Source organism: Apus apus, chromosome 3, assembly GCF_020740795.1.
Source record: "Apus apus isolate bApuApu2 chromosome 3, bApuApu2.pri.cur, whole genome shotgun sequence".
Classification (NCBI taxonomy): Eukaryota; Metazoa; Chordata; class Aves; order Apodiformes; family Apodidae; genus Apus; species Apus apus.
The window spans coordinates 16,872,804-16,898,151 of NC_067284.1; the positions used below are offsets into that span (position 1 = coordinate 16,872,804).

The 25,348-nt window shown below is 37.7% G+C and overlaps 1 protein-coding gene across 2 annotated transcripts in view; it reads left to right on the plus strand.

The window, feature by feature from the left end:
• The window catches only part of COL12A1 (collagen type XII alpha 1 chain), a 101,117-nt gene that overhangs the window by 26,196 nt on the left and 49,573 nt on the right, over positions 1-25,348 (plus strand). The window contains exons 14-31 of one of the 2 annotated variants that reach the window (XM_051614522.1): positions 8,009-8,278; positions 10,056-10,322; positions 12,236-12,428; positions 13,160-13,281; positions 15,900-16,049; positions 16,135-16,254; positions 16,807-16,971; positions 17,176-17,322; positions 17,956-18,095; positions 19,291-19,420; positions 19,982-20,127; positions 20,422-20,551; positions 21,349-21,488; positions 21,610-21,739; positions 23,142-23,281; positions 23,560-23,692; positions 23,793-23,819; positions 24,133-24,275. In XM_051614522.1, coding sequence (XP_051470482.1) covers positions 8,009-8,278; positions 10,056-10,322; positions 12,236-12,428; positions 13,160-13,281; positions 15,900-16,049; positions 16,135-16,254; positions 16,807-16,971; positions 17,176-17,322; positions 17,956-18,095; positions 19,291-19,420; positions 19,982-20,127; positions 20,422-20,551; positions 21,349-21,488; positions 21,610-21,739; positions 23,142-23,281; positions 23,560-23,692; positions 23,793-23,819; positions 24,133-24,275 — 2,693 coding nt within the window. The remainder of the gene's footprint in view (positions 1-8,008; positions 8,279-10,055; positions 10,323-12,235; positions 12,429-13,159; positions 13,282-15,899; positions 16,050-16,134; positions 16,255-16,806; positions 16,972-17,175; positions 17,323-17,955; positions 18,096-19,290; positions 19,421-19,981; positions 20,128-20,421; positions 20,552-21,348; positions 21,489-21,609; positions 21,740-23,141; positions 23,282-23,559; positions 23,693-23,792; positions 23,820-24,132; positions 24,276-25,348) is intronic. The other variant, XM_051614521.1, reaches the window with a different exon arrangement.

A 25,348-nucleotide genomic window follows, 5' to 3' on the forward strand; every position in this document is an offset into this window, starting at 1 on the left:
TGGTACTGTCTTACCTCATTGAAGAAGAAAAAGATAAAACCTTTGAGGAAAAACAAACAATTATGAATAAAAGGGTTGCAATTTGAGGTTGAGAGGTTGCATTCAAAGTTCAAAGCTTCGTATAGAAGTTTACTTGAAGAAATAAGTAATACTTTAGTGAAGCTAAAATAAATAGGGTTGGACTCAGCTGAAAAGTTACACAGGTCAATGAAGTTACTTGACTAACTTAACTGAAATAACTTGTCTGACTAAGACTGGGAATGGGACACATCCTGGAGAAATAAACTTATCAACAGTAATGACAAAAAAGCTGTGAAAGGAAGCATAAAAATGTGTTTAGTATTTCTGTTAGTTTTTCCGTGAGCCACAGTGTCTGAGAAACAAAATAGTGCAATGTGTGTTTTTCATTGCCAGGAGCACTGAAGTACTGAGCACCTAAGTGGTTTCCTGTATCTGGAATCCCAGTGGGGCTTACTTGATGTCTTCACCATATGAATTCACCAAAACTATTCAGTATGCCATCCATAGTTGCTGGACACTTCAGTTCATCATCATATCAAGAACTAGCCTCCAGGTTGCCTTTCAGACTGGGGCAGTTGTTAGTTTATGGTATTGATATGTAGTCTAAAATAAATCAGTCTGGGTGTAGTGAACATTTCAGCACTATTAGGAAAATGAGAAAAGAGGAGTTGAATACAGTAGCTTCTCCAGCTATTGTATAGTCCAATGGCAGGAAATGAAAAATCCAACCTCTCAGATGTTCATGGAATTTTACTGAGTCACTAAATGGTCCCCTGTGACTAAGTGTGTAGACAAACATTCTTACTGCTTTCAGTAATTATTTTGCTCTGCATGTAGTAGGAGAATTCGCATGGGCAGTTACTCTATCTTGGTTGCAAAATTAGCCTTCAGCAGAGTGGGAAAAACTGATAATTTTTTAGACTGCTTTAACATGATTTGCAAGAACTTGTCTGCCCAGAGATTCACTGAAGGTCCTTCAGTTATATATGTTATCTCCAAAGTATTTTGGAGCAGTTACAAATTGCTCTTGGAAGTTCATCCTCTTTCTCTGCTTTGCTCTGCGCTAGAGTTTTTCAGTGTTTTGAAGTGGCTTGTTTGTTCCAGGGTACTTGTGAAAATCAATCCACACAAACTCAGCAGTTGTTCTGTATGTTTGGTAACATTTACCAGCTGGGTAATCTCTGCTTCACCTTTTTATTATTATTTTTTTTTTTCTTTTTGCTGACTATATGCTTGCCCTTATTGTTTCTCTGCATAAGACAGAGAGGGCAAATATTCCCCCAAGTAACTGTAGATAATTTCTTCTATAAACTGTTTGTGTATCTATCTGGTCCAGCCCAAAGATAAACACATGGCACAGGATCAGAATTTCATGAACTGTTCACAGACAACATGGTATAGAGAGTTTAGTAAATGAGTAATCAGAATATTACTCATTCCTGAGGGAGCTTTTCCATACCATACAGGTAATTGTTATTCAGAGAGAATAGGTTTATTTCTTTTTTGTATTTGTGGAGCAGGAAAAGGGGGGCAAATTGTCCCTTTGCTGGAGGCATGTGCTTTCCTTCTTCAGTAGTCCGGATTTTAAGAAATTTATAGTGCTCTGATCTTTTATACAGCCTCTTTCAGCCACTGGCTGATTTTGTCTGCAGTTATGAAGTACCATTCAGAGGTGAAAGTTCTGGAGCTTTATATTTCATACTGCATTAAATGTAATTGCACATGCAAAATATGTGCTGTAGAAAACTGTCCACTTTTAGCCTCTTACTTTCAAAAGTGCATGGTGATCCATCACTAGGCAGCTTTGCTTGGAGCCCTCCTAGAAAGGTGCCATGGAAAAAATTTCCTTACACACATTTTTTGGCTGTGATTCCCCTCAGCTCACAAAGTTGTTGAAACTGCTGAAGTAAATTAAATCAGTGTGGGCTGCCATTTTCCGTGTGGTGGAGTAAGGCTTGTGACAACTATGGGAACTAAACAAATTAGCACTCATGGCTTTATTTGATGATATGTGATACAGATTGAAGAACAAGCAAGAAACACCCACAGGAATGCCTTAGGAAAAACTCTCATCCCCAAACAGCCCAAACAAACCATTTGGCTTTCAGTTTTTTGGGGAATCATATGATCTTACCCAAGTCATCCTACAGCAGAAATACAAGACAGTGATAAACATTGTGAGGGCTGTGACTGTAAATGCAACAGACTGCATTTTGTGAGACCTACTGTTTTTCTAATTTGCTTTTTAATAAGAGAAGTGGTTGCAAGTCTGGCAAGAATTTGGGTTTCTGCCCAAAGGCATGCTGTCAGATGAAAAGAACATACTGTACATTGGCTGCTAAATAGATTAACTTTCATAATTTGCAGTTGTTTTAAAGAGAAACAAACTAATTGCTAGATTAAGCAATCTACACAGAACTGTTTAATCCTAATGAATGTCTGAAAAGTCTGAAAGCTGCAGATCTGTTTTGGGAGTGTCCTTTAGCTGGCAGTTATGTATTTTTTGAACAGCTTTAAGAATATTTCAGTTACTGAGTCTAAGCAGAGGTGTCATTACACTTTTAAATATGAATTTCAGAAAAAATTAGAAAAAGAAAGCTCTTTTATTTTTGAAAAAAAGTTTGAGTAGTCAAATTCCCATCTTGCTTGAACTGAGAAATTTCAAAGTATTTCCACTTACGTGAGTGAAGTTCCTAGTCTAGAAATACTGTTGTTGTAAGTGGACGTGGTTCTTTTGAAATAGATGAGGCTGGTAGTCTACATCAGCAGAGATTCTTACTTATTTCTTACTTTTGTAAATTGTAGAATAAACAAGTGGTGGAGTATATTATATGCAGGAGACAAATTTGAGAGTTAATTATATCATATTCTCTTCCCCTTTAGAAAGAAAATTTTAATGTTTCAGTGATATAGGGCCAATCCTGGCATCCCATTTGACAGGCAGCTGTTTGTGCTGTGAGAATTAGGCTGTACTATAGCAATATATTAAAAAAAGTTGTCACGACTGAGTCACTTTTCAGTTTTAACTTATATTCTGCTGTATATATTTCTTTGAGCTTAGGTTTGGGGAACTTGTTTTGGGAGGTACAGTCTTTTTTTGGTCAGAAAGTGGATTGTAGTTATTTGGTAAATACATGATTTATTTTTGCTGTTTCTATAGTAACAAAAGAATGCTTTAGAAATGAATGACCTCCTACAGGCAGGATAGTACAAATTCAAGTGACATTTTCTTACAAAGAGGTTTTTAGCATATCACAGGGACTTTACGTAATGTTCAGACTGCACAGTGCTGCTTCCATCCTGACAGAAACAAGGACTCAGTGTCCTCAGGAGATTTAATGCTGTTTCATGCATTTTTAAAGTTATACATTCCATGATTTTTGAGTCTGACTTTGAAATTAACTTTTGATAATTTGTGGAAAATTATCTTAGTTTTATATAGGAAATGAAATATATACCAGAAAAAATAAATAATATAGAGGAAGGCTGAATGGATAATAAAAAGGTATTTCTGGACAGTTGAGAGCAATGCTAACTGATAAACTGTTGGAAAAGTCAGATGTTATATTAAAGGGACTGAGTATGAATTCCTGTTGGCCTAATCCTAGAGCAAGGACTCAGGAGTGCTCTGACCAAAGTCTCTCTGTTTTGGGTTAGAACTCTCCTGGTTTGCATCTTCTTATCTTTCTGCATTCCCTGTAGCAAAAGATCAAGAAACTTGCTCTAGCAGGGTCAAGTTTTGCATTAGTTAAAGCATACGTTTTGTTTAGCAAGTCCTTGACTCTCCACTGCACCATGTCCTCATCTTCTCTCTGCATGTCCGAGGGCTGGTATTCCAGGAATAACCAACTACTTTGTGGCTCAGAGGGAAGTGTATCAGCTATGACTGCCTCCTCCAGGGCTGATGAGAGTTTGACTATTAGAGTAAAACCTTAAAGTGATTCTGCTACTGTCTCATATGATGCACACTATTCACTCCTTGGCTGCTGATTTAATGGGATACTCCTGACATACCCCGTGGTAAACAAGGCAGAAGGACTCAGGCCATAAAATGTCAGTATACGCCTCTGCAAAATAATGCTTATTTATTTAGTTGATTCTGACCTTTTAGATGCTGGCCTAGATGAAGCCTGTGTTTAACTTAAGTGAAACGTTGCTCTGCATTAAGTTTACTGCTACAGGTCAGTTTTGAAAGCTGGATTTAAGAGCATATACAGAAAATTCTTTACTCTTTGGGCCCAAACTGCATGTACAACTCCTACTGAATTCAGCTGGAGTTGTGTAAATGTTTCTGAGGGGAAAGGCCATTTGATTTTTAAGAGTGTCAAGATTTTAATTTTAGCTGTTCACAGTCTTGTGTTCAGTAACAACAGTGATTGCTGGAGAGCTGTGGGAAGTGAGCCAAGTAGACACTGGGAAACTGCTTTAATACTATATCGTGTATCTGGCATATTATAGTGGAAAAACTTAAAATGGAAGCTGGACATCGCTGGGGTCCAGAACTGGGTGTAAAAACACCTGACTGAAAGTTACCAAGTTAATTTTCAAGAGTGTGTCTGCACTGAGTGGTGATAAGAGATACAAGGGACTGTAGGGAGACTGCAGCTCTGGGCTGAAGGCTGCTGAAGAGCATTTGACAGCCTGAAACTGGTGACTGGCTGGCTTGCCTAGACAGGAGTTTAACCTGTCTGCGCAAGCACTTTGTTCTACTGTGTACATACTTGCCATGCCTTACAGCTCTGCTTACATCACCTGGTTTGGTACTCCAGAGCATCACAGGGCGTAATGCCTGTTGGCGGATAATTTTCAAAAACCAACTGCTTCCTCCCTTGCTGATGACTTGCCAGCTATATGATGTGATGGGCATACTTCAACTTCCACTTCAAGTGATGAAAAAGTAGGAGTCTTGTGACTGTTAATGACTTGTGAGCCAGCCAGCACCTTTTTTTCTTACAGTGTGCATTGTCTTTCCACACTTCTTATCCATCCTGTTTAAGTAAAGAGGAAAGAAGCAGGTATGCAACAAGCATTTCTGAACACATGGACCAAAGAGCAGAATGACTGCTTACGTGATACAGTTGTAGATTATATTTATTTCTTTATTTCTTTAGTGAAATATAACCAAGGAAACTAGGTATTTTGTTTTAAGCCAAGGCGAAAATATCACATAGGTCTAACTGCATGTTTGCTAGTCACTACATTATACCAGTGTTATTGTGGAGCATAAATATGTTTCTTGACAGACTGTAGCAGCTTGGATAATACCTGATGGAATCGTAATAATTTAAGACTTAAAGTTGGGCTGCATCTGAAACACAGCTGCTCCCCTGGTACAAAAACACTTGTAGGAGATCCAGTGAAGCAGAAAAAAGCTGTCAGTGAACTTCCACCTCACACATGAGGTGCAAACCAAGTTAGTGTGTTATGTTAAAGAAATGTTCTTGGTTGCAATATAATGTATAAAAAGTCTAATTTCCTTTACTAGGTAAGTTGTCTTGTCAGCAGTTTCCAACTATTTGAAGTAAAGTTTTTCCATTTAGTTCTAGTGGTTTGGTAGGAAGCCCAGTCCCTTTTCCCTCTCTTACCTTGCCTTATAAAAAATACATTTAGTTCCAAAGGATATTTCTTTCAGAACTAATATATTACAGTAACTGGTGTTCATTACAGTCCATTCAAAACAAATTATTTTCCTCTGTTATTTAATGACCTAAATAACGACTTAGTCAATAATGGTTTTAAATATGCAGTTATTTTTGCAGTGTTTCCAACATATATCATTAACTGTAGTGTCCAAGAGTAGACCTGCAAAAAATTGTGCTGTGGTAGCAGATACTTGAATACTGAAATCATGTTGTGGCAGAGCCATGTTTTAAAGTAGCCAAAATAAAGTAACTTGTATATTTATATTACATTAAAATATGAAAAGAAAGGTTTTTATTGTGAGACATCTGTGCATTCTATCAAGTTAGGTTTTCCATATTTTTCCATTTGGATTGCCTTAGTATTTTTTTTTAATGTATGAAAAAGCCAAGATTTGGGAGTAGAAGCTTAAGAGCAGACAGAAAAATTGGTGTAATTTACTTTTGAAGGCAAATCTTTTTTTCAGGCTTCCAGGAAAATTGTTTTTTGGAGTTCAAATTCTGCCCTGGCTTTCATTTAATGCAGTCACTGAATTCAGTGAGACTACATCAAGCATGAGTTGAACCAGGCTTTTTAACTATATGCAACTGCTTATTGTTGGGAAATGATAAACCAGTGAACTTTACCAAAACCTCTGTCTCTTAACCTTTTTTTGAAGAGGAGATGCCAGAAATTGTAATGATTTATATTGTGAGGCTAAAAATTGGTTCGAAGAGTGAAATTGTAAGAACTGAGGCAGAGTTAGGGTGGAAAAAGAATTGCCTTCAGAATAACGTGATGGGATGTGCCAAGATTGTGAATTAAAATCAGAAAAATCCCACAACATGAAGGAATTCTATTCTATTCTCTGTTAGCTATATTTGAGAGTGAGCTTCATGACTGGAGTGATGCCCTCTCATTCTGTAATTTTGTAGATTATGTGTTCATTATACTATAAGCATTGTTTTCAGATAGGTTGATAGTAAGTTCCATTCACTGTTAAACCAAGTGGGATTCATTGGCTTGGTTTTAATGAAGTTGTACTGGCAATGAGGTATTTCCAAAATGAAGCCTTTCCACAGGTAATTCTGTTTATGCCTGTGGGATTATGTTTGGAAATGTTGTGGTGGAAGTAGAACACAAATGAATATGAAAAGTGGAAACACAGTATATGACTTTGAGCAATTTACTGCTCAGTCTTGGACTGAAACTGCTTCAGGCTTTTGAAAACAGTGAGGTCTGTTCTTGCAATGAGCCTAAGCAGTAGAAATTGGATAAGTACTGAATTTCTCAGTGTTCAAAGAATTTTGACTCTCATCCCGTGGTTGCTGTGGGATATATTTTTATCAGTGCGAGTAAAACTTAACTATGATGCCATGAGGCCATCTCAAGTGTTTCAGTCCTCTTGCTGAGCAGTCTCTTGTGAATGTCCTGCAGGCCACAGAGAATACACAAAGAACTGAGTGCTTCTGTGCGTATGTGGATCTGGTTTTGTAGGTCCCTTTTGCAGATTTTGCTACAGTGGGACTATTGCATTAAACCCACTAGTCAGTGCTCCTTTCCTGCGATCAAAAGCCAGCCACTGCAATAGGAAAATTGAACATATGTTATAAATGTATGTTAAATATTAAACAAAGGCACCACTTTAGACAAATGAGCTCCATTTTTAAGCAGTGGAACTGGTGTGTTAGGGGAGACTCATGCATCCAGCTGACAACTGGATTTCACAAGCTAATGAGCTCTTTCCTTCATTCCAAACTGGGTGGAACAAACGACAAGGAGGAAAGAGGTATGAGTTGTATGAATGGAAAGATGGAGATTGTTTCCTACTGTAACTATGGCACGAAGGAAGCAAATTAGTTGTAAACATAAAAGCTGGTAGATCTGTTAAGTGGTACTTTTGGAGATAAGAATAGTACTATAAAATAAGAAGATAAAGTTGTCAGAGAAAGGAGTGTCTCCTTTGTTTAGCCCCCAGAAAAAAGTTACACATAGGATGAAGATGATGAATGAAAAATGGTTGTTTACTTGAGAGTTAAAATGTACCTAAATGAGCTGCAGCACATCTAGGTACTGGCATCTTTCCAAGTCTTTGATTAATGCAATTTTTATGTTGTATATTCTAAAGCATGACTGCTAACTATCTTGCATGGTAAGGGATAGGATTGTTCATAATCTAAAGTTAGCTGTAAGCATTGTGTTGAAAAATCCATCAACTTTCTCTTGGAACAACAAATTTATGTCATTGAAACTAATATTGATGGAAAAAGTTTTATTTTTCTCTTTGATAATTTTAATTTTCCTTTTGTACTTAGCTAACTTTTGCTATTGGTCTTTTAGATTCAATTTAGTGTTTTCTCTCTTGCAGAACGTGGTTCACCGCGTAATTTGGTTACAACAGATATAACTGACACTACAGTCGGGTTATCATGGACACCAGCTCCAGGAGCAGTTAATAATTATAGGGTAGTGTGGAAATCACTTTATGATGATACAATGGGAGAGAAGAGAGTCCCTGGAAATACAGTGGATGCTGTGTTAGAAGGCTTGGAGCCAGAGACTAAATACAGGATTTCAGTATATGCAACCTACAGCAGTGGAGAGGGAGACCCAGTAGAAGGAGAGGCTTTTACTGATGGTGAGTGTGGTACAACATTACCAGCATTTGAAACATTCTGTTCTCGGTTGCATTTTAAAAAAAAAAGGACCTTATTTTGCTTCACCAAACCAAAATAGCATCTCAGGTCAGTCAATTCTGGCTGAGTAAGCAGCTCCTAGAAAAGCTCAAACTTAAGAAGGAAGCGTACAGGGGGTGGCAGCTAGGGCAGGTATCCTGGGAGGATTACAGAGAGGTTGTCTGAGCAGCTAGGGATCAGGTTAGGAGAGCCAGATCCCTGCTAGAATTAAATCTTGCCAGGGGTGTTAAGAACAGTAAGAAAAGCTTCTTTAGGTATGTTGGAGAGAAAAGGACAACCGAGGAGAATGTAGGCTCTCTTCTGAAGGAAACGGGCAAGGTAGCAACACAGGATAATGAGAATGTAGCCTCTTCTGCAGTGTAGGCAAAGTGAAAAACTCTGAGAGGCCAGGGATAGCTTGTTGCTGTGTAGCAAGAATGGGCAACCAGGGGAGACTGACTGAATGAAGATGTGCCCAGGATCAGTCTTGATGTTTCTGTTGTTGGCCTAAAGGGGCCATGTGAAGATGAAGCCTGAGGGAGTGATATGGGCAAGCATCATGTGTGTTTACATGTTCTTGTACTCTATCCTAAGCATCTGTTTTGACTACTGTTGGAGAAAGGCTGCAGAACTATGTTTACCTTTGTCCTTGACCCAGCGTAGTTGCTCTTAAGATCTTGCAAGAGCAGTGATTGCTGCTGTTGGTAAGAGCTGGCTCCCCAGATTGCTGTCCTACATCTTCCTTCTTTCTTCAAGAACAGCAGCATTAGCTGTCCAGCCTTCTCCAAGTTAAGTAGGCATTTAAGCCATATCATTGGTTGCTTCTCTCAGTCCGTTGCCTGAAGGAACTTGCTGTCAGGCCTATCAATAGACCCAGACCTGAGACTAACATTGCACCTTTCTGTTGCAAACGCAGTTAGAAATGGTCAGTTCCTAGGACTGGGAGAGGGTAGCCTTTAAAGACTACCTTACCATTTGATGAAATACTGACTGATTCTGGCATGTCAAGAAGCTTAAGTTTTGGCAAAATCTAGATGGCTTATTTCAGCTGACAGCCAGCGTTACATACCTTTCACTTCAGATAATTTGTAACATTTGTACAGTCTGGAAAATATCTCCTAGAAGCTGACTGCTGCAATTTGTAGAGAAAATGGTTTTTTAGTCCATTGTTTATTTCAGCACATACACTATTCTGCAAATAGTGGTGAGTGATTTTCCAAGCATTTTGCAAGTCACTCACCCCTATTTGCAGGATAGTTTGCATGGAGCCAAACACTCAGCAGTTTAGCTGTTTAGCAGTACCTTATCAGATGTGCAAACTCAGAAAATGTTAACTCTATAGGACATTGTGTTCATAAAAAACAAAATAAAACCAAAACAACCAAACGAACTTTAAAATTTATCACTTGTATTTGAGAATGCTGAATCCATTACTTAACAGAATACTGAAAAATGTGACTAAATAAAACTCTTAGTTGTGCTGTGTCATCCTTAATTCATGCTTCCCTCTTTTTTGTTCTGTAGTGGAGAACACTCTTATGTTTGTTTAGCCCATTACAATTAAAAAGTAATTTATTGTGGCCTGTGAGATTCCCCTGTATCTTCCCCACAATCAAATATTGTAATTTTAAAGAGGGCAAATTATTTTTTAAATACAGAAGAGTGAAGTTTATAGGCATACCTTTGAACATACCTTCATGTGACAAAGTAAACATTTATCCATATTTTTACACTGAAAAGTGTCACCAAATGCCAGGACTGTGACAGTAGACAACGAGACAGAAAATACGATGAGAGTTACATGGCAGCCTTCACCTGGGAAAGTCTTGTCTTACCGTGTCTACTACCGACCACGTGGTGGAGGAAGGCAGATGTTTGGAAGAGTAAATGCTCCGGCTACAAGCATAATCTTAAAACGACTTAAGCCACGAACTACGTATGACCTCAGTGTTGTTCCAATTTATGATTTTGGACAAGGAAAATCAAGAAAAGCAGAAGGAACAACAGGTATGTGTCACAAGCTTGTATAGGATTTGACAATCAAAGTTTTGTGCTTAAAATTAAGTAATCAGTGGAAGTCTGACCTTGGAGACCATGGTATTTTGGGTAAGCCATCTTCTCCCTCAGAAGCTGAAACTCTAAGCCATTTAAGTCCTGATGAGGGGATTTTTGCAGCGAAATCAAAACTTATTTTCTGCTCTGCCTTCAGTATGTACCTGATGCTGGTCTTTCATTTTGTAAGTAAACGTTCTCTTGCTATCCAGGTCAAGTCAAACAGATTTAGAGTCCATTTTTTGCTTCCATAGACAGATAGCCCTTACCAAAAGAGGACTTTTTTTCAAGGTGTTTCTACCCGTGTGGGACTAGTGCCATTCACTGGGGTACACTGTAAATACTTCATGCCATTCTCTGTTCTCTGAACGTATGTAGTATTGTATGATGACAAGTAAGATTTCAAGTAAGAAATGAATCTCCTAACAGTGGAGATACTGACACCTTGGTTACAGAAGGAAGTTTTCATTTTTAATTAAGATGTGTCATTTTTAATTAAGATTTCATGAGTAATCATGAAAACTTGATCAGCTCTAGACCAACACCTGGTTTTTAACTCTTGAGAATTATACTGAGATAAACCTCAGATCACCCAGCTGCTTTTGATTTTTGACACCTGCATCATGATATGGATATGCCTCTGTACTTCCAGTGTAAATAATTGTGGTGGAAGCAAGTGGAGCCTGAATGATTGTGTTAGTTGAAGCTGTCATGATAATTCAGGAAGGATTATCATAGGAGATGAGACAGAGAGGCTATATTTTTCCTTGTGGTCGAACATGTATCTACTGTTTCTCAGCAGAATGAACAATCTGAGGACATTAATGATCTTTCAGCTATAGTTAGACAATTGCATAGGCACAGGGATAAGACAATTCCTCCCCCACCCTTCAACTTTTCACTCCAAAGCTATAGTGGTGACTTTCTGTTTACTCTAATTCGATTTTTGCAACTTTGAGATTATCCTGCTGAAGTATTTTCTACAACTGCACTTTGGATTTACACAAAAGCCAAAGTGATGCAGGAACTAGAAACAGGCTTGTTAACCACTCTGTCTGTGGGTACTGACCTGCATGGGGTAGCCAGTAGTCTTCAGAGGAAGTTGCTCTTGAACTAAAAACCTCAAGCTGTTTGGCTGGTACTCCTCTGAAGAATTATTTTTTGACATAATGCCACACCCTGTGGTTGGTGAAGTTGCTTGATCTGCCAGGCCCTGAGCATGTAAAGGGTGAGGACTGTTGGCAGGTCCTTTTCTATGAAAAGGTCCTTGCTTCCATGCTCTCCATGCTCTGACTTGTGTGATGCAGAGCTGTGAGGAAGCAGCTTGAGAAGGGATATTGGTGACTGAGTACTGGCTGGGTGTGACTTTTGTCTGCAGTAAATTCTGATTTTTCCAGTGTTGGTTTGAAAGGAAGCTGCTTCCATTTCTCTCTTTTGGTCTGTGTGGCTCACCTACTTGTAGCCATTTAAAAGAGAGAGTGGGTCAAATAATCCAAGCTGGTCACCTAGTTTTTCTCATAATTAATAGAAAGACTGGTGGTGGTTAGTCCACCCTTTGTCAACATTTTGCAAGATCAGGTGGATGTTTAAGATAGGTGAGATTAATTGCTATTTATCTCTCTGTCCGCTGACTGTAGGGGTAGCCTTGATAACAAACTTAGCCCACATACCTATTGGTTAGATAACTAAAATTAGGTGAAGTGAATCTCACCTTTCAGTCCTTGAAACTTGTCTTCATGTCAAGGGAAAGGCACAAAGAGTTTTGGGTTGCCACTGGATTTGCATATACATTTTTATATAAAAGCATACTAGTTGATTTTTTTTCCATAGACAGACCTGACTTAACTCCTTTTTTTCCATCCTTGCAGCCTCTCCCTTTAAGCCACCTCGAAATCTGAGAACTTCTGATTCAACTATGTCAAGTTTCCGAGTAACCTGGGAGCCAGCCCCAGGTCGAGTGAAGGGGTACAAAGTAACTTTCCACCCTACTGAAGATGATGGAAGTCTTGGAGAATTAATAGTGGGGCCGTATGACAGCACAGTGGTATTGGAGGAGCTTAGGTATGGATAATAATTAATGTTTGGGGTTGTTTGGGGTTTTTTTTGTGTGTTTTTTTTTTTTTTTTAATAACTTAGTGTTTTGTTTAACCACCATCTGGGATTGAAATGCCTGGCAAAATCTACTGTAAGTAAGACAATGTCCTGGGTTCAGTAATTTTGTCAATAAGCTATGAGGTTTTTGCTATGCGGTCTCTGAAAGGCCCCTTAGCAGGGCTCTTTCTGAGATGATTCACATCACTTGTGATGTTCTCACATGAACTGAAGGAGGTAAGACGTGGGCAGAGACTGCGTTCTGCGTTTTGCATATGAGAAAGCTAATGGGACACTTGGGAAAGCTGGGATTTCTAAAGTTTCGTCCCAAAAGTTCCTTATGTCATATTATAAAAAGCCTAGTTTAGTTTTTGCTTTATTTTCTCAGAGACCTAGATTTATAAAGTAGGCCTCAGACCATGTACAATCTGTTATGAAAATATATGTAATATGTGAAAATTGATTAATATTTTAATTTTAAATTACTTGAAAGAATGAGGCTATACATTTAAGTATAGAATCTAGAATCAGCTTTTGAATTGTCACTGCTTCGCTGCCTTGTGGAAGAGCTAGTCTTTGGGCTTCACATTTTAGCACCTTTTCCATAGTGGATTTTCTCCTGTGAGAATTTTGTAAGTGAAGTGTCAGCATTTAACTAGCCAAATGATTTTAGTTACAGTACATTTGTTTAACTATTGCAGGGCAGGAACTACGTATAAGGTAAATGTTTTTGGAATGTTTGATGGAGGAGAGAGCAGCCCCCTGGTTGGACAAGAGATGACCACCCTTTCAGATACTACTACAGAGCCATTTTTATCTAGAGGTAAACATGACTGAATTGAAGAAAAGGCTAATGGATAAAAAAAGGCTAAATGTTTACCAGCATTTCCATATCATTTTTCTAATGCACATAAATATTTATTTACAGGATTCAGTTTCTGCCCTAGTGTGATGACATAACCTCTGGTCTGAAATGACCATTAATTATGCCCCATTTCATAGTCCTCTGCACCCTTTAGATGATCTTACAAAGATGATAACTCAGGAAACCCATGTTTTGCTGATTACTTAAAGCCATCTGCATTGCATTTTCAAGCCATTCACATCTGTGTTAAATAAAATAAGGTCAAATTCTTGAACTGAGATCATGGATCATCTACAGTGGTGTTCACAGGAGTAGAACAAGGAATTTTAAGCAAATCTTTATCCCTTTGCTTGTCCTTATATGGTGACTTTTCCTTTTAAGCCTCAGTATAATGAACTAAGATCTGATAGTTGGGAATGTCAGTGTTACTGTGTGTTATTTAAGTTTGTATGCAATGTAACCATTATTTAGTAGTTGTGGGTTTTGTTGTTTTTTTGTTTTTTTTTTTTTACAAGGGAAGGAGGAGTCTTAGTTAAGAAATGCAATTGCTGTGTGCTTTCCCTGTGTAGCTAAGTTTTCCAGTCAAAATTTCTGAGTGCTATGATAGCAGCTCTCTTGGTGTGGTTAGTGGGCCTCTGCCCGCTAATAGTTGTGCCTGGTGCTGACAATACTCTCAATTAATATTGTCATGGCTAAGTCCTCCTTCATGGAAAGCATAATAGCCAAGTATACTTGTAGAAGTAAAGACTTTTCTCCTCTGCCATTTCAAGGCTTGAATAACCATCAGAGAGAATTTGGTGAGGAGGAAGCACATAACTGCAAAAACCTTTCAGAGTTAAATAAAGAGGAGTTTGTGATGGTTGACTCTACAGTCTTTTTGCTTAACCTCTGATGCTTTGTTTCCACACTGAGCTGTGTAAAAAAATATTCACCTCATGTAACTTTATTGCCAATATTTTTAGAAACTGTTTAATTAATTACTGTCCCAGTCTGCCTAATACAAGAGATTAAAATTGAGAAAAACTACATAATAGGCCATCAGTGACATTACAGTAAAGCTGTAGTAAGTCTGGCAGAAAAATAATTGCACACAGAGTGTTTTATTACTTTTATTATGGGAGCTGCAGCTGTAATTTCTGTCTCCAGTGCTATATTCTTTAAGCTAATTAGTTTTATTAATGCATGGAATTGAGTCATGGTTAATGTGAAAAAATGATTTTAATATCTGGGATTGTAAATGTAACAGTACCTTACTTATTAATAGGGGGAAAAATCACCTTAGGTTTGGTGCCTTTACTAGGATTTTCCATGTGGGGAACTATGCTAGTTGGAAGAAAAATAAAAGTCAAAATAGTTTAACTTTTATATTGCACAAGAAGCTAACTTTAACTTCCATATTACAGTTATGCATGCAATTTTTTGAACTAACATGGTTTTACTTAAACCCTACTTCCAACTGATTATATTGTCCTGACTAAAGACTAGATCTGTATTTTCTATGCAGAAGAGGATCATGCTTTTAACCCCCAGGTACATGGAATAGTTATATTCATACTCTACAGTGTTGGATCAATTATGTGGAGCATATATGAAATCACAATATCTTTCAACTGTGATGAGTGTGGCTGATTTTTCTCAATGGGATTTCTTCCATATAAAGACCAGAAGCTCTGATGGCAGGAAGCCAGAAAATTTGCAGCTGGTAACACAATCTACAAGAAAAGAGAGCGAGCAAGGATTTTTTTGTTATTTTCTTTTTTTTCCAAATGGCTGCGGATAAAATCACTGTGTCTGTCTGTTTTGTACAAATATTTTGTGATTTTCCTTGTGATGAAAACAATATGATGCCTATTTTATTCTGTAATTTGTAAAATGAAGATGTCTGAAATAACTTCCTAACTTTTCAGAACATTGCAGCTTTATATACATGTTTGTTCCTGTCCCCTATCTATCTCTTGACCTGTGTTTATGTTTGTGTATCTTCTTTATATTATGTTCTTTCTTTTCTGGATGTGCAAACTTCTGTATTGCTATGTCTTTTTCCCCTGACAATTCAGAAATGCTATTTATTTGAAAGTGGTTGTAATATATGCTATTAATACTACTGTTACATAGTTGAAAATTAAGCAGCAGTTTATCCAACCATGACAGATAAAAATACTGTAAATTTGGATAATCAAATAATGCTCACTGCTATGTCAGTGGTTAGTGTAGCAGTCTTCTACCAAAACTCTGAAATCAAGTTATCAACCATCCTTAGAGACCAAAACAGATAATTTCATGGTAATAGAGAAGTGTAATGGCCTTGGCATTTGCAAAAGCTTATTTATAGAAGGAAACATACATGAAGAAATTTATACAGCTTTTGCCATGGAACCAGTGGATAGTGTGAATAACATTCACAATGAGGTCATACTTGACAGAGCGCCAGTGAATAAAACTGGAGCTATTTTGGAAGCTAACTCATGACATATGTCATATAAAAGGATGGGGATAGAAAGCTATCATGGTAAGGCTGTGTTTTTGTGGTTGAAAGCTATCATGCTAAAGGTATATTTTTCTGGTTAACATGGCAGGTTTAGAATGTAGAACCAGAGCAGAAGCTGATATCGTGCTGCTGGTGGACGGGTCCTGGAGTATTGGGCGGCCCAATTTTAGAACTGTCAGGAACTTCATTGCCCGCATTGTTGAGGTTTTTGATATCGGTCCTGACAAAGTACAGATTGGTAAGTCCTCATATGTTGGAGGTAAAATGTGGTGTAGCTGCTACACAGCCACATAATAACGGAGTAATCATGGCTTGTCTTCCAGGTCTTGCACAGTATAGTGGAGATCCCAGGACCGAATGGAATCTCAATGCTTACCGAACCAAAGAGACTTTGTTAGAGGCTGTAGCCAACTTACCATACAAAGGAGGCAATACTCTAACAGGTGTGTCACACTGCCAGGATTTTCCTGGAGCTCCAGTAAAAATAATTCTAGTAGCTGACCTCGCTATTGTTCAGTGAGCTCAAATTTGCCCATGATGAAAGGGCCTTACAGTTCAATTTGGTATATTTGGAAGAGAACAGGCATAGCATGTAGACATATAAACTCAGTGGAAATCTGGAGAAAAGTGATGGAAGCGAGCTTGAGTGATGAAGAGCGTGGGTTGCTATTGCACATATTAGAAGGAGAAAAGGCTGTTCCATGTCAGCATTGGTATGAAGATGAGATGGGGACCCAGAAGGGAGGCTAGACAGCATCAGAAAGGAGGGTGGTGCATAAAAGGTAAGAGATTAGACTTTGACAGGCCTGAAATAGTATCAATTGATAATAAGCATTGATGAAGGGCTGCAACTACATTTTGAGCGCTTCTAGAAGGAAGTAAATTGTGGAATTACGTTGTCAGAGTGAAATCACTAGGGTGAAATACTCTTATTTATCATTACTTCTATATGGAAATAGTTTATAATGATGGTTTCCTTCTTTGTATCGTGCTAGGAATGGCCTTGGATTTCATCTTAAAAAATAACTTCAAACAAGATGCAGGCTTAAGGCCCAGGGCTCGCAAAATTGGTGTTCTTATCACTGATGGCAAATCACAAGATGATGTAGTCACCCCATCAAGAAGACTCAGAGACGAGGGAGTGGAACTTTATGCGATTGGTAAGTATTATATAAAGATGTGGCCAGTGCTAACCCCCTGCTGCTCATCTGCTAAATGGACAGAAAAGTAGCCACATACATAAGTATCTAAAAGGGTATTTAAAGCATGTGGTTTGGGACTTATGTGGTTAAGCATGTGGTTGGGGCAGTATATTTCTTGGTCATAATTCCTAACAAGATTTGTTTTCATGTCTTCTCTGTAAGGTATTAAAAATGCAGACGAAAATGAATTGAAGCAGATTGCAACGGATCCAGATGACATTCATGCTTACAATGTTGCGGATTTCTCCTTCCTGGCTAGCATTGTTGATGATGTAACCACGAATCTTTGTAACAGTGTGAAAGGTCCAGGTATATCACATATTCAGTCAAATTAATCCTTTTCCATTTACATGCTTACACTGCTAATTCCTTTTAATTAGTTATTTGGAACACTGTGTAGCCCCGGGCTGTTTTTTCAGCTGCTGGTGTGAGGAAGTTGTGCAGACCACCTGGCCTGCCCTGCAGGCGTTCTTCCTTTCTTTTCAACAATGACTGTGTTATATGTAACAGCATGACATGGCTGGACGTGCCTTCTTTTCTCCCAGGGTCAGGAAGGATGTTACTCAGTGTGTCACCTTTTTGCTCATTGATGGCATTTATCCAATAAGGAAAATTTCAGCAGCCTTGCTCTTTTTAAGTATTAATGTCTGACAGCAAAGCAGAGCATGGAAAAAAAAGTCATGTTAGTCATGTTGGCTGATGGTTCTCCAGTGAAACACTGGTGTTGAAGGTGGAGTAAGAATGATAAGCATCTTGTTTGTCTTGAGGGTGTGATCTTGAGCTGTCTCTTCACACAGTTGTTTTAAGAATTCCTGAGGAAACATAAACATAAGCAAGTATCTAAAATATTCATTTTTTCCTCAGCAATTTTTCTAGTGTCATGTTTTTATTCCTGGTGATACAAGATAAATTAATAATTTTTAAATTTTCTTCCATTTGCAGGTGATTTACCACCTCCCTCTAACTTAGTTATTTCAGAAGTAACACCCCGTTCTTTCAGACTGAGATGGAGTCCACCTCCTGAGAGTGTTGATAGATACAGAGTTGAATATTACCCTATCTCTGGAGGTAGCCCTCAACAGGTTTGTACTGTATGTTCATATAATAATTGTCCATAATAACCTTGGACTTCCACATCACAGTAACATCGTTCTGAAGTTTGTGCTGTGTGTGATATAATAGTAAATTGAAAAAGGCTCCTGAGGTCAAGAATATCATGCCTCGATAAATGATGCACAAAATTACAAAAAGTAGGAGCATAAAGATGACTTTGATAATTTTAAAATCATGAATCCAGGAGTAAAATCTATTTCTTAAAAAAAGTTGACTGGTATTTCTAGTAATTCCATTCTGTTTATATTCTATTGTCATAGATTGATATAAATAAGTCTGTAGTAGAAGTTTTCTGAGCATTCTTATGGGTAAGCTCAATGTCCTTTTAGTACATTTTCTTCTTAATAGAAAAAAAAAAAAGTGGGTGAGAAAGGTTGTGAGGTAGTGCTTAGATGAACATTGTATGATGGTACTGTGTATCTATGCTGAAGCATGTCGACCAAACTGTTTAGTACACAGGGTCAAACTCATTGTGTCAGTATTCTTTACATAGAGAGCCAGTAACTGGCGACCCTGGATTCTAGACAGTCTGAATTGCTCATCGCTCTTTCAACTAGGCAGAATAGAGTTTTGGAGGATGAAGTTAGCCACCTGTGTGTACCTAACTCTGAACTTCTAATCTCTGAATGTGGCTTTTAAATCTTAACTCAGATTTAACTAATGGAGAATTTAATCTTGAAAAGTTATTACTTCAGGATTTGTTTTTTGATTAGATTTAGAGCAACCATTGCAGTGCACACTGACTTTACAGCTTAACTCTGGCATAAAAGTCATAATGCCATATTGTGTAACCATCTCAATTACCCTGAGTGTTTAAAACTTTTTTTCTGAAGTGGTTACATATTTCTAGCACTTTCTTGATGCTGCTGAGTAATATAAAAGTGTAAATCATGTGTGAAAGTGGGATGCACAGCAAGTGCTGTGAGATATATCCAGCTCTATTGAAAACAAGTGTCTGTTGGAAGTTTCCCTCCAGTTTGCTTTGCAAAAATAATGGTATACTGTCAGACAAAATACATAGGAGTTTAAGACCATACTTATCTTTAATTCTATCCCATTAATTTCTGAAGAGTTTCACAAGGAAGGTTTGGGGTTTTTTTCATAGAGATAAGATTACAAATGCATTTGCTGTACAGTGGTTCACATTGCTTCTTTTTTATTTAGTTTTATGTAAGTAGGATGGAAACAACAACAGTTCTAAAAGATCTGAAACCTGAAACAGAATATGTTGTTAACGTGTTTTCTGTGGTAGAAGATGAAAGCAGTGAACCTCTAATCGGCAGAGAAACAACTTGTAAGTTAGAAATGTAACTTGAATAGCATGTTAACAGCCAGTTTGGCATGTGGCAAAATGTTCAGTAGAACTTCTAGCACCATGGGATTTCTTCTTAGAGGAAACAAATTCTTTAATTTGAATGATGAAATTGTGTGGTGTTATACTGGTTGTTAAAATCTTGGCTGAAAAATTTTAACAAAGTGAAATTTCATTGTGGTAAAAAATGTTTGTCCCAGCTTCTTTCCAGGCTCATAAAGCACGGCTGTATAAGACTAGAGCAACAGAAATAAACTACAGGACAGAGTTTATAAATTCCTGAAATCTGATCACATACAAACATGTACTCCTAATTTTTATGCTAGATAATTAATTCCTGCTACTAACAGCCAGAATACTATAAAAACTCTTAATAATTTTACAAGACTAACAAAAAGCCAGTTCAACACAGTTACATCACTTCTATGAGACTTAACTTAGACTTTATGTTTATGTGCAATATTCTCAGTGGTACTGCCTGTGATGGGAAATATTAAAGGTGAGGAAGGTAAAGGAAATAAATTTATATCTTTTATTTGGCAGTGCCAATCTCTTCAGTTAGAAACCTGAATGTATATGACATTGGATCCACTTCCATGCGAGTGAGATGGGAACCTCTCAAAGGAGCAACTGGTTATTTATTAACATATGAACCTGCAAATGCCACAGTCCCAGCCACAGAAAAAGAGGTAAGAGAATTTGTCTTCACTTCCTGACCCCCAGCAAAAACAAAAAAAACCCCAAACAAATCAACAAAACCAGATAGATTTTCTGGGTATATCATAACAGTCAAAAGAGACTGGCATGTACTTCTCAAAGTGTAGTGAACTTACGGGGATGTTGTATACAATTGCATCAGTCAGGAAGCTGTAAATGTACTGTGAATCTAACAAACAAAATTCCCTTGAAGTTAAATCATTGCTTGCTTTTCTGCCATTGCTTTCTTCAATTTTTAAACATGGTGTGTTATTTTTCTTGTGCAGATGCGTGTTGGACCATCAGTGAATGAGGTTCAGCTGGTAGATCTCATCCCCAATACTGAGTACACTTTAACAGCTTACGTATTTTTTGGTGATCTCACCAGTGACCCACTCACCACCCAGGAAGTGACATGTATGGACGTCTTGGTTTTATGCTTTGTTATTGCTTCAGCAACAATGAACTTTCATTTGATTTCATGCAACAGTTTTAATATGTTTTGTTTAGAATACCATCTTTTCCATCTTTTATACATTTTCTAACACTCATACATTTCCAAAAGATTTTGAAGGCAATTTAAATGGAAAGGGACCAACTATTAAAAGAGGAACAAAAAGGTTTTGCCTTGAATAATGAGGAGAGTTTGCTTAATCTCAGTGTTACAGTGTTTTTAAAAGGTTTCAAATTTGCTTGCATTAAATTAGAAACCTTGTTCCCGAATTCAGACATTCTCTTAAGTATAGAAAATGCTAAAGTAATATGTCATACCAAGGAAAACTAGATCTAAACATGACTTCCTTTTTATTAAACCTTTCCTTAAGCATCTTAAACATTTCTTACTGGCAGAGACATGTTTCTGGGCCAGATGCATGCAGTACTGTTATTCTTACATTCTTAAAAATGTTAAGCACTTAACTATACATGAAAAGTGACTGTTGTCACCAAAAGTTATGATCTTAAGCATTGATACTTCTAAAAGTATTGTGCTTATAATTTACGAAGGTGAAAGTACTGTAGTTTATAGCTGTTTAGCTCACTGCTGGGACAATAAGCTATTAAGCTGTCTAGTCTAATGGCCAGAGCAATGAACTTCCCAGAAAGTTATTGCCTGCATTTCAATGGAATGCATTGAAAGAATTTAATTTCTGCTGCGAGAGACCTATACCTCTGCTGTGGATAGCATTTTCACTTACTGCTCATTATTTTTACAGTACCTTTGCCTGGACCCAGAGGCTTAACACTTCAGGATGTTACTCACAGCAGCATGAATGTCCTTTGGGATCCTGCCCCAGGGAAAGTTCGGAAATACATTCTAAGATACAAAATAGCTGATGAAACTGATGTAAAGGAGGTAAATGACAATATTTAGTGTGGAATACTTCTTTTAAGTGCAAGAATTTCTGCCATTTAATCAAATGCAGAGTCAGAAACAGAACAATTTACATTCCTTAAATCACAATTTTTATTCTTAGGTGGAACTCGACAGGCTCAAAACCAGCACTACTCTTTCTGAGCTTTCCTCTCAGACACTGTATAATGTAAAAGTTGTTGCTGTATATGATGAAGGGGAATCCCTACCGATAAGTGCAGATGTCGTCACTCGTAAGTTTTCCTAGGAACCTCTCTTGTGGTTATTTTTGCCTTACGTTCTATTTAAGTTGCATGTGTTGCAATATATTACTGAGTTTTGGTGGAACTGTAATTCAATCTATCTGGAAAATGTTTGACTTGCATTTGTAGCATTATGTACGATATAATCCTGGGAATATTAGATCAGTTCATTATCTTGCTGTCATAAACTCTGAGCCTGCAGTCTGCGGAGAGGGGACAGGCCAGCAACTGAAGGAAAATTATTCATGTTTAGAAGCTGAAGGAGAAGTGTAGAGGTAGAAGTAGTAAGCAAATATGAGGGGAGAGAAAAGGTTTTGCTAGTCTATGCAGAAATCTAGGAAAGTATGTAGGAAGCTGGGACATATTCTAGAGAATTAGAGAGAAATGGTCTTGCTTCTGATCCATGTGAGTTTTTGTGCCATGGAATGCTAAACCAATCTGTCCTTTTCGAGAGTCATCAAGGCAGCATTTGAGTAATCTCAACAAATAGAGGCAAGAAAATGATGTTGCACAAACAGTAAGAGATGATCCACATACAAGAGAGATGACAAACTGAAAGAAGGAAGCTGGTATTAGGGAAACTCATCCTGATCTAGGCTTATAATTTAAGAAGACAGTTAAGCAGAAGAACTAGAATAGAAATAAGCAATTTTACCTTACCACCACCCATCACTCTGATGTGGAATAAAGGAGAAAAACCATGCACATGCTCTCTCTTTTTTTTTTTTTTTTTCTTCTGAAGATTTCATTTTGTAGCCTGCTGTATTCAAAAGTGTTTGTGAGATTTTTTTTGCTTACTTTTGTGCTAACTTTTCTGCTATAGCTGTGGTTTTCAGGGAATGTGTGTGTAAGGAAAAAGAGGAAAGTTTTTTTTAAACTTAGTACTCTGGTTTTACCTATTTACTGGTTTCTCCCCAATGGCTATAATACTTCACCTCCTCAACCTACAGTCAGTGAAGTCTTTCTAAATAAATGGTAACTGAATTGCACCATTTATTTGGCTTATATAAAGAGTTTAAAGAAGTGGGAGAAATGCATGCAAGAGCTTGACCTGTGTGAGTGAGTTCATAATTGTTCCTTCTAACTCCAAAATGTAGGAGCAAGGACTTCAGCTGTTGTGAGTAGGCATGTGAGTTATGACCTCTGCTGAGGTCAGTACAGCTATGCCTGTTTTATCAGGTGACGACCTGGTGACGTTATTGTATGAAGGACAATTTGCTTAGTGTAGGTGGGCTGGGTTATACCACAGCATCTTATTGTAGTCAAAAGAAGCATGGTGACTGAGAGCTGAATCTTCTACATAATCTTCTACATTTTTTTAGTAATTCCTTTATTTAACTGTATTTGTTTTGTAGTCACATTTTGTGGAATACTTTTCCTTTTCTCATAATAGAGCCTGTGCCAGCACCAGTCAATCTCAGAATCACAGATATAACCACGAATAGTTTCAGAGGAACTTGGGATCATGGAGCTTCAGATGTCTCTCTGTACAGAATAACCTGGGGACCTTATGGAAGACCAGAAAAACAGGAGGTAAGAATAGATAGTCACCATAAGATTTTGTGGGCAGTCTCTCAGAGGGTATATTTTTAAAATCAGAAATGTAGTTAGTAAATCACCTACAACTTGCAGGGCCTCCTGTTGTGCTCAATAGAAATTCAGTGGGAATGTGTAGAACACATAGTTACAGCCACTTGTAGTGGTGTAAAAAGTTACTCAGTTATATCCCACTCTCTGTTTTATTTTGTTTATTTTGTTTGCTTCAGTTTTATATTTTATTTATTTTATTTTATTTTTTATTTTTCCACAAGACTATCTTAAATGGGGATGAAAATAGTTTGGTCTTTGAAAATTTGAATCCAGATACATTATATGACATCTCAGTTACTGCCATCTATCCTGATGAATCTGAAAGTGATGACCTCATTGGCAGTGAACGAACATGTAAGTAAATAAAGGCTTTCTGCCTGTTGTTATTCATAGTTATCAAATTAGAAGGCATACATGTACAAGAATTCTGAAAGTTCTTTCTACTTTTTTCTAGTACCCTTGGTACCTATCACCACACAAGGTAAGAATCTGAATTTCCAGGTATGGTATTGTTAAAGAAAACTCAAAGCTATCTTTTTTTAAACTGTGAGGAATGTTGACATCAAAAAGCTGAGATCATTTAATAAATATTATTGTGTATTTGGAAGAATACTAAACACTAGATTACCACATGTTTATTATTTTACAAACATTACTGTTTGTAAAATCTTGTACTTAATACATTCTGCTCTGGGTCAGATACTCATGCGGCCCTAAAAGCATGAATGAAGTGTTTGTGCCTGCTTTTTGCTTGAATTACATTTTTTTTTTCTTGTCTTTATTACATTTCTCAGCCCCAAAGAGTGGCCCAAGAAACCTGCAGGTGTACAACGCAACCTCACACAGTTTGACTGTGAAGTGGGATCCTGCCAGTGGTCGAGTGCAGAGATACAGGGTCATTTACCAGCCTATCAGTGGGGATGGCCCCGAACAGTCGGTAACTAATTTTGAAATGCTATAGGTGTTCAACCTTAAATGACAGTTCTGCAAATTAAACCATTAAAATACTTTATTTCCAAAGCAAAGTAGTGTATATATTAATCACCTTTTAGGTGAAGATTTGTATTTATACTGAAAGAGGGTAGATTTAGGTTGAATATCACGAAGAAATTCTTCACCATGAGGGTAGTAAGGTGCTGGAATAGATTGTCTAGGGAGGTTGTTGATGCCCCAGCCTGGGAGGTGTGCAAGGCCAGTGTGGATGAGGCTTGTGCAGCCTGGTCTAGTGTGAGGTGTCCCTGCTCATAGCAGGGAGGTTGGAACCTGATGATCTTTAAGGTCCCTTCCAACCTTAACCATTCTCTGATTCTGTGATTTGTAGTGCATAAATATATTCCTGCAATTTTCTTTCTCTTGTTTCAAATCCGTGGTAGAATGCTCTTTATGGAGCAAAACCAACTTTGGATACAGCTTGTTTTCTTGAAAATCACATAAGTATAACTAGAATAAAGTTAAAATGTGTTGAGGAGCAAATCAATCAGTACATGAAACTGCAAGTCACAGATATATATGGTTATCACAGCAATCAGTAATATGAACTACCATTACTACTTCCATAGTCCAGAGTTTTCCATTGTTTTCATAGCATGGTTCATGTGGGATCAGAGGGAATTTGCTGTGAAATATACCGTGGACAGTTGAGAGTGTCTCTTTACCACACTAGGGACAGAGTAACTGCTCAGAAGCAACGGCTGCAAAAACAAATCCATGCAAAACATACTCTAGGGAAGCATTTAAGATATTTTAGTGCCTTTTAATATGATTGAGCAGCTGTAATTAGAGGGACAGCCAGTACTGTATGATCAGCCAGCTTTCCCTGTGTCATCAGAGCTGTGGTGACTGCTGGCTGCCTACGCAACGCAGCCAAGGAATGGTAATTCAGTCAGCCTGTTTATCAGAAATGTGTGCTACTTAAAAATGCCCTATTCTGCAGTGGGAGGCTGTTGTGGTTACTGTCTAATGACTCAGAGCAACAGCATCAGATGAAAACCACACTCATTTAGTGTGTTC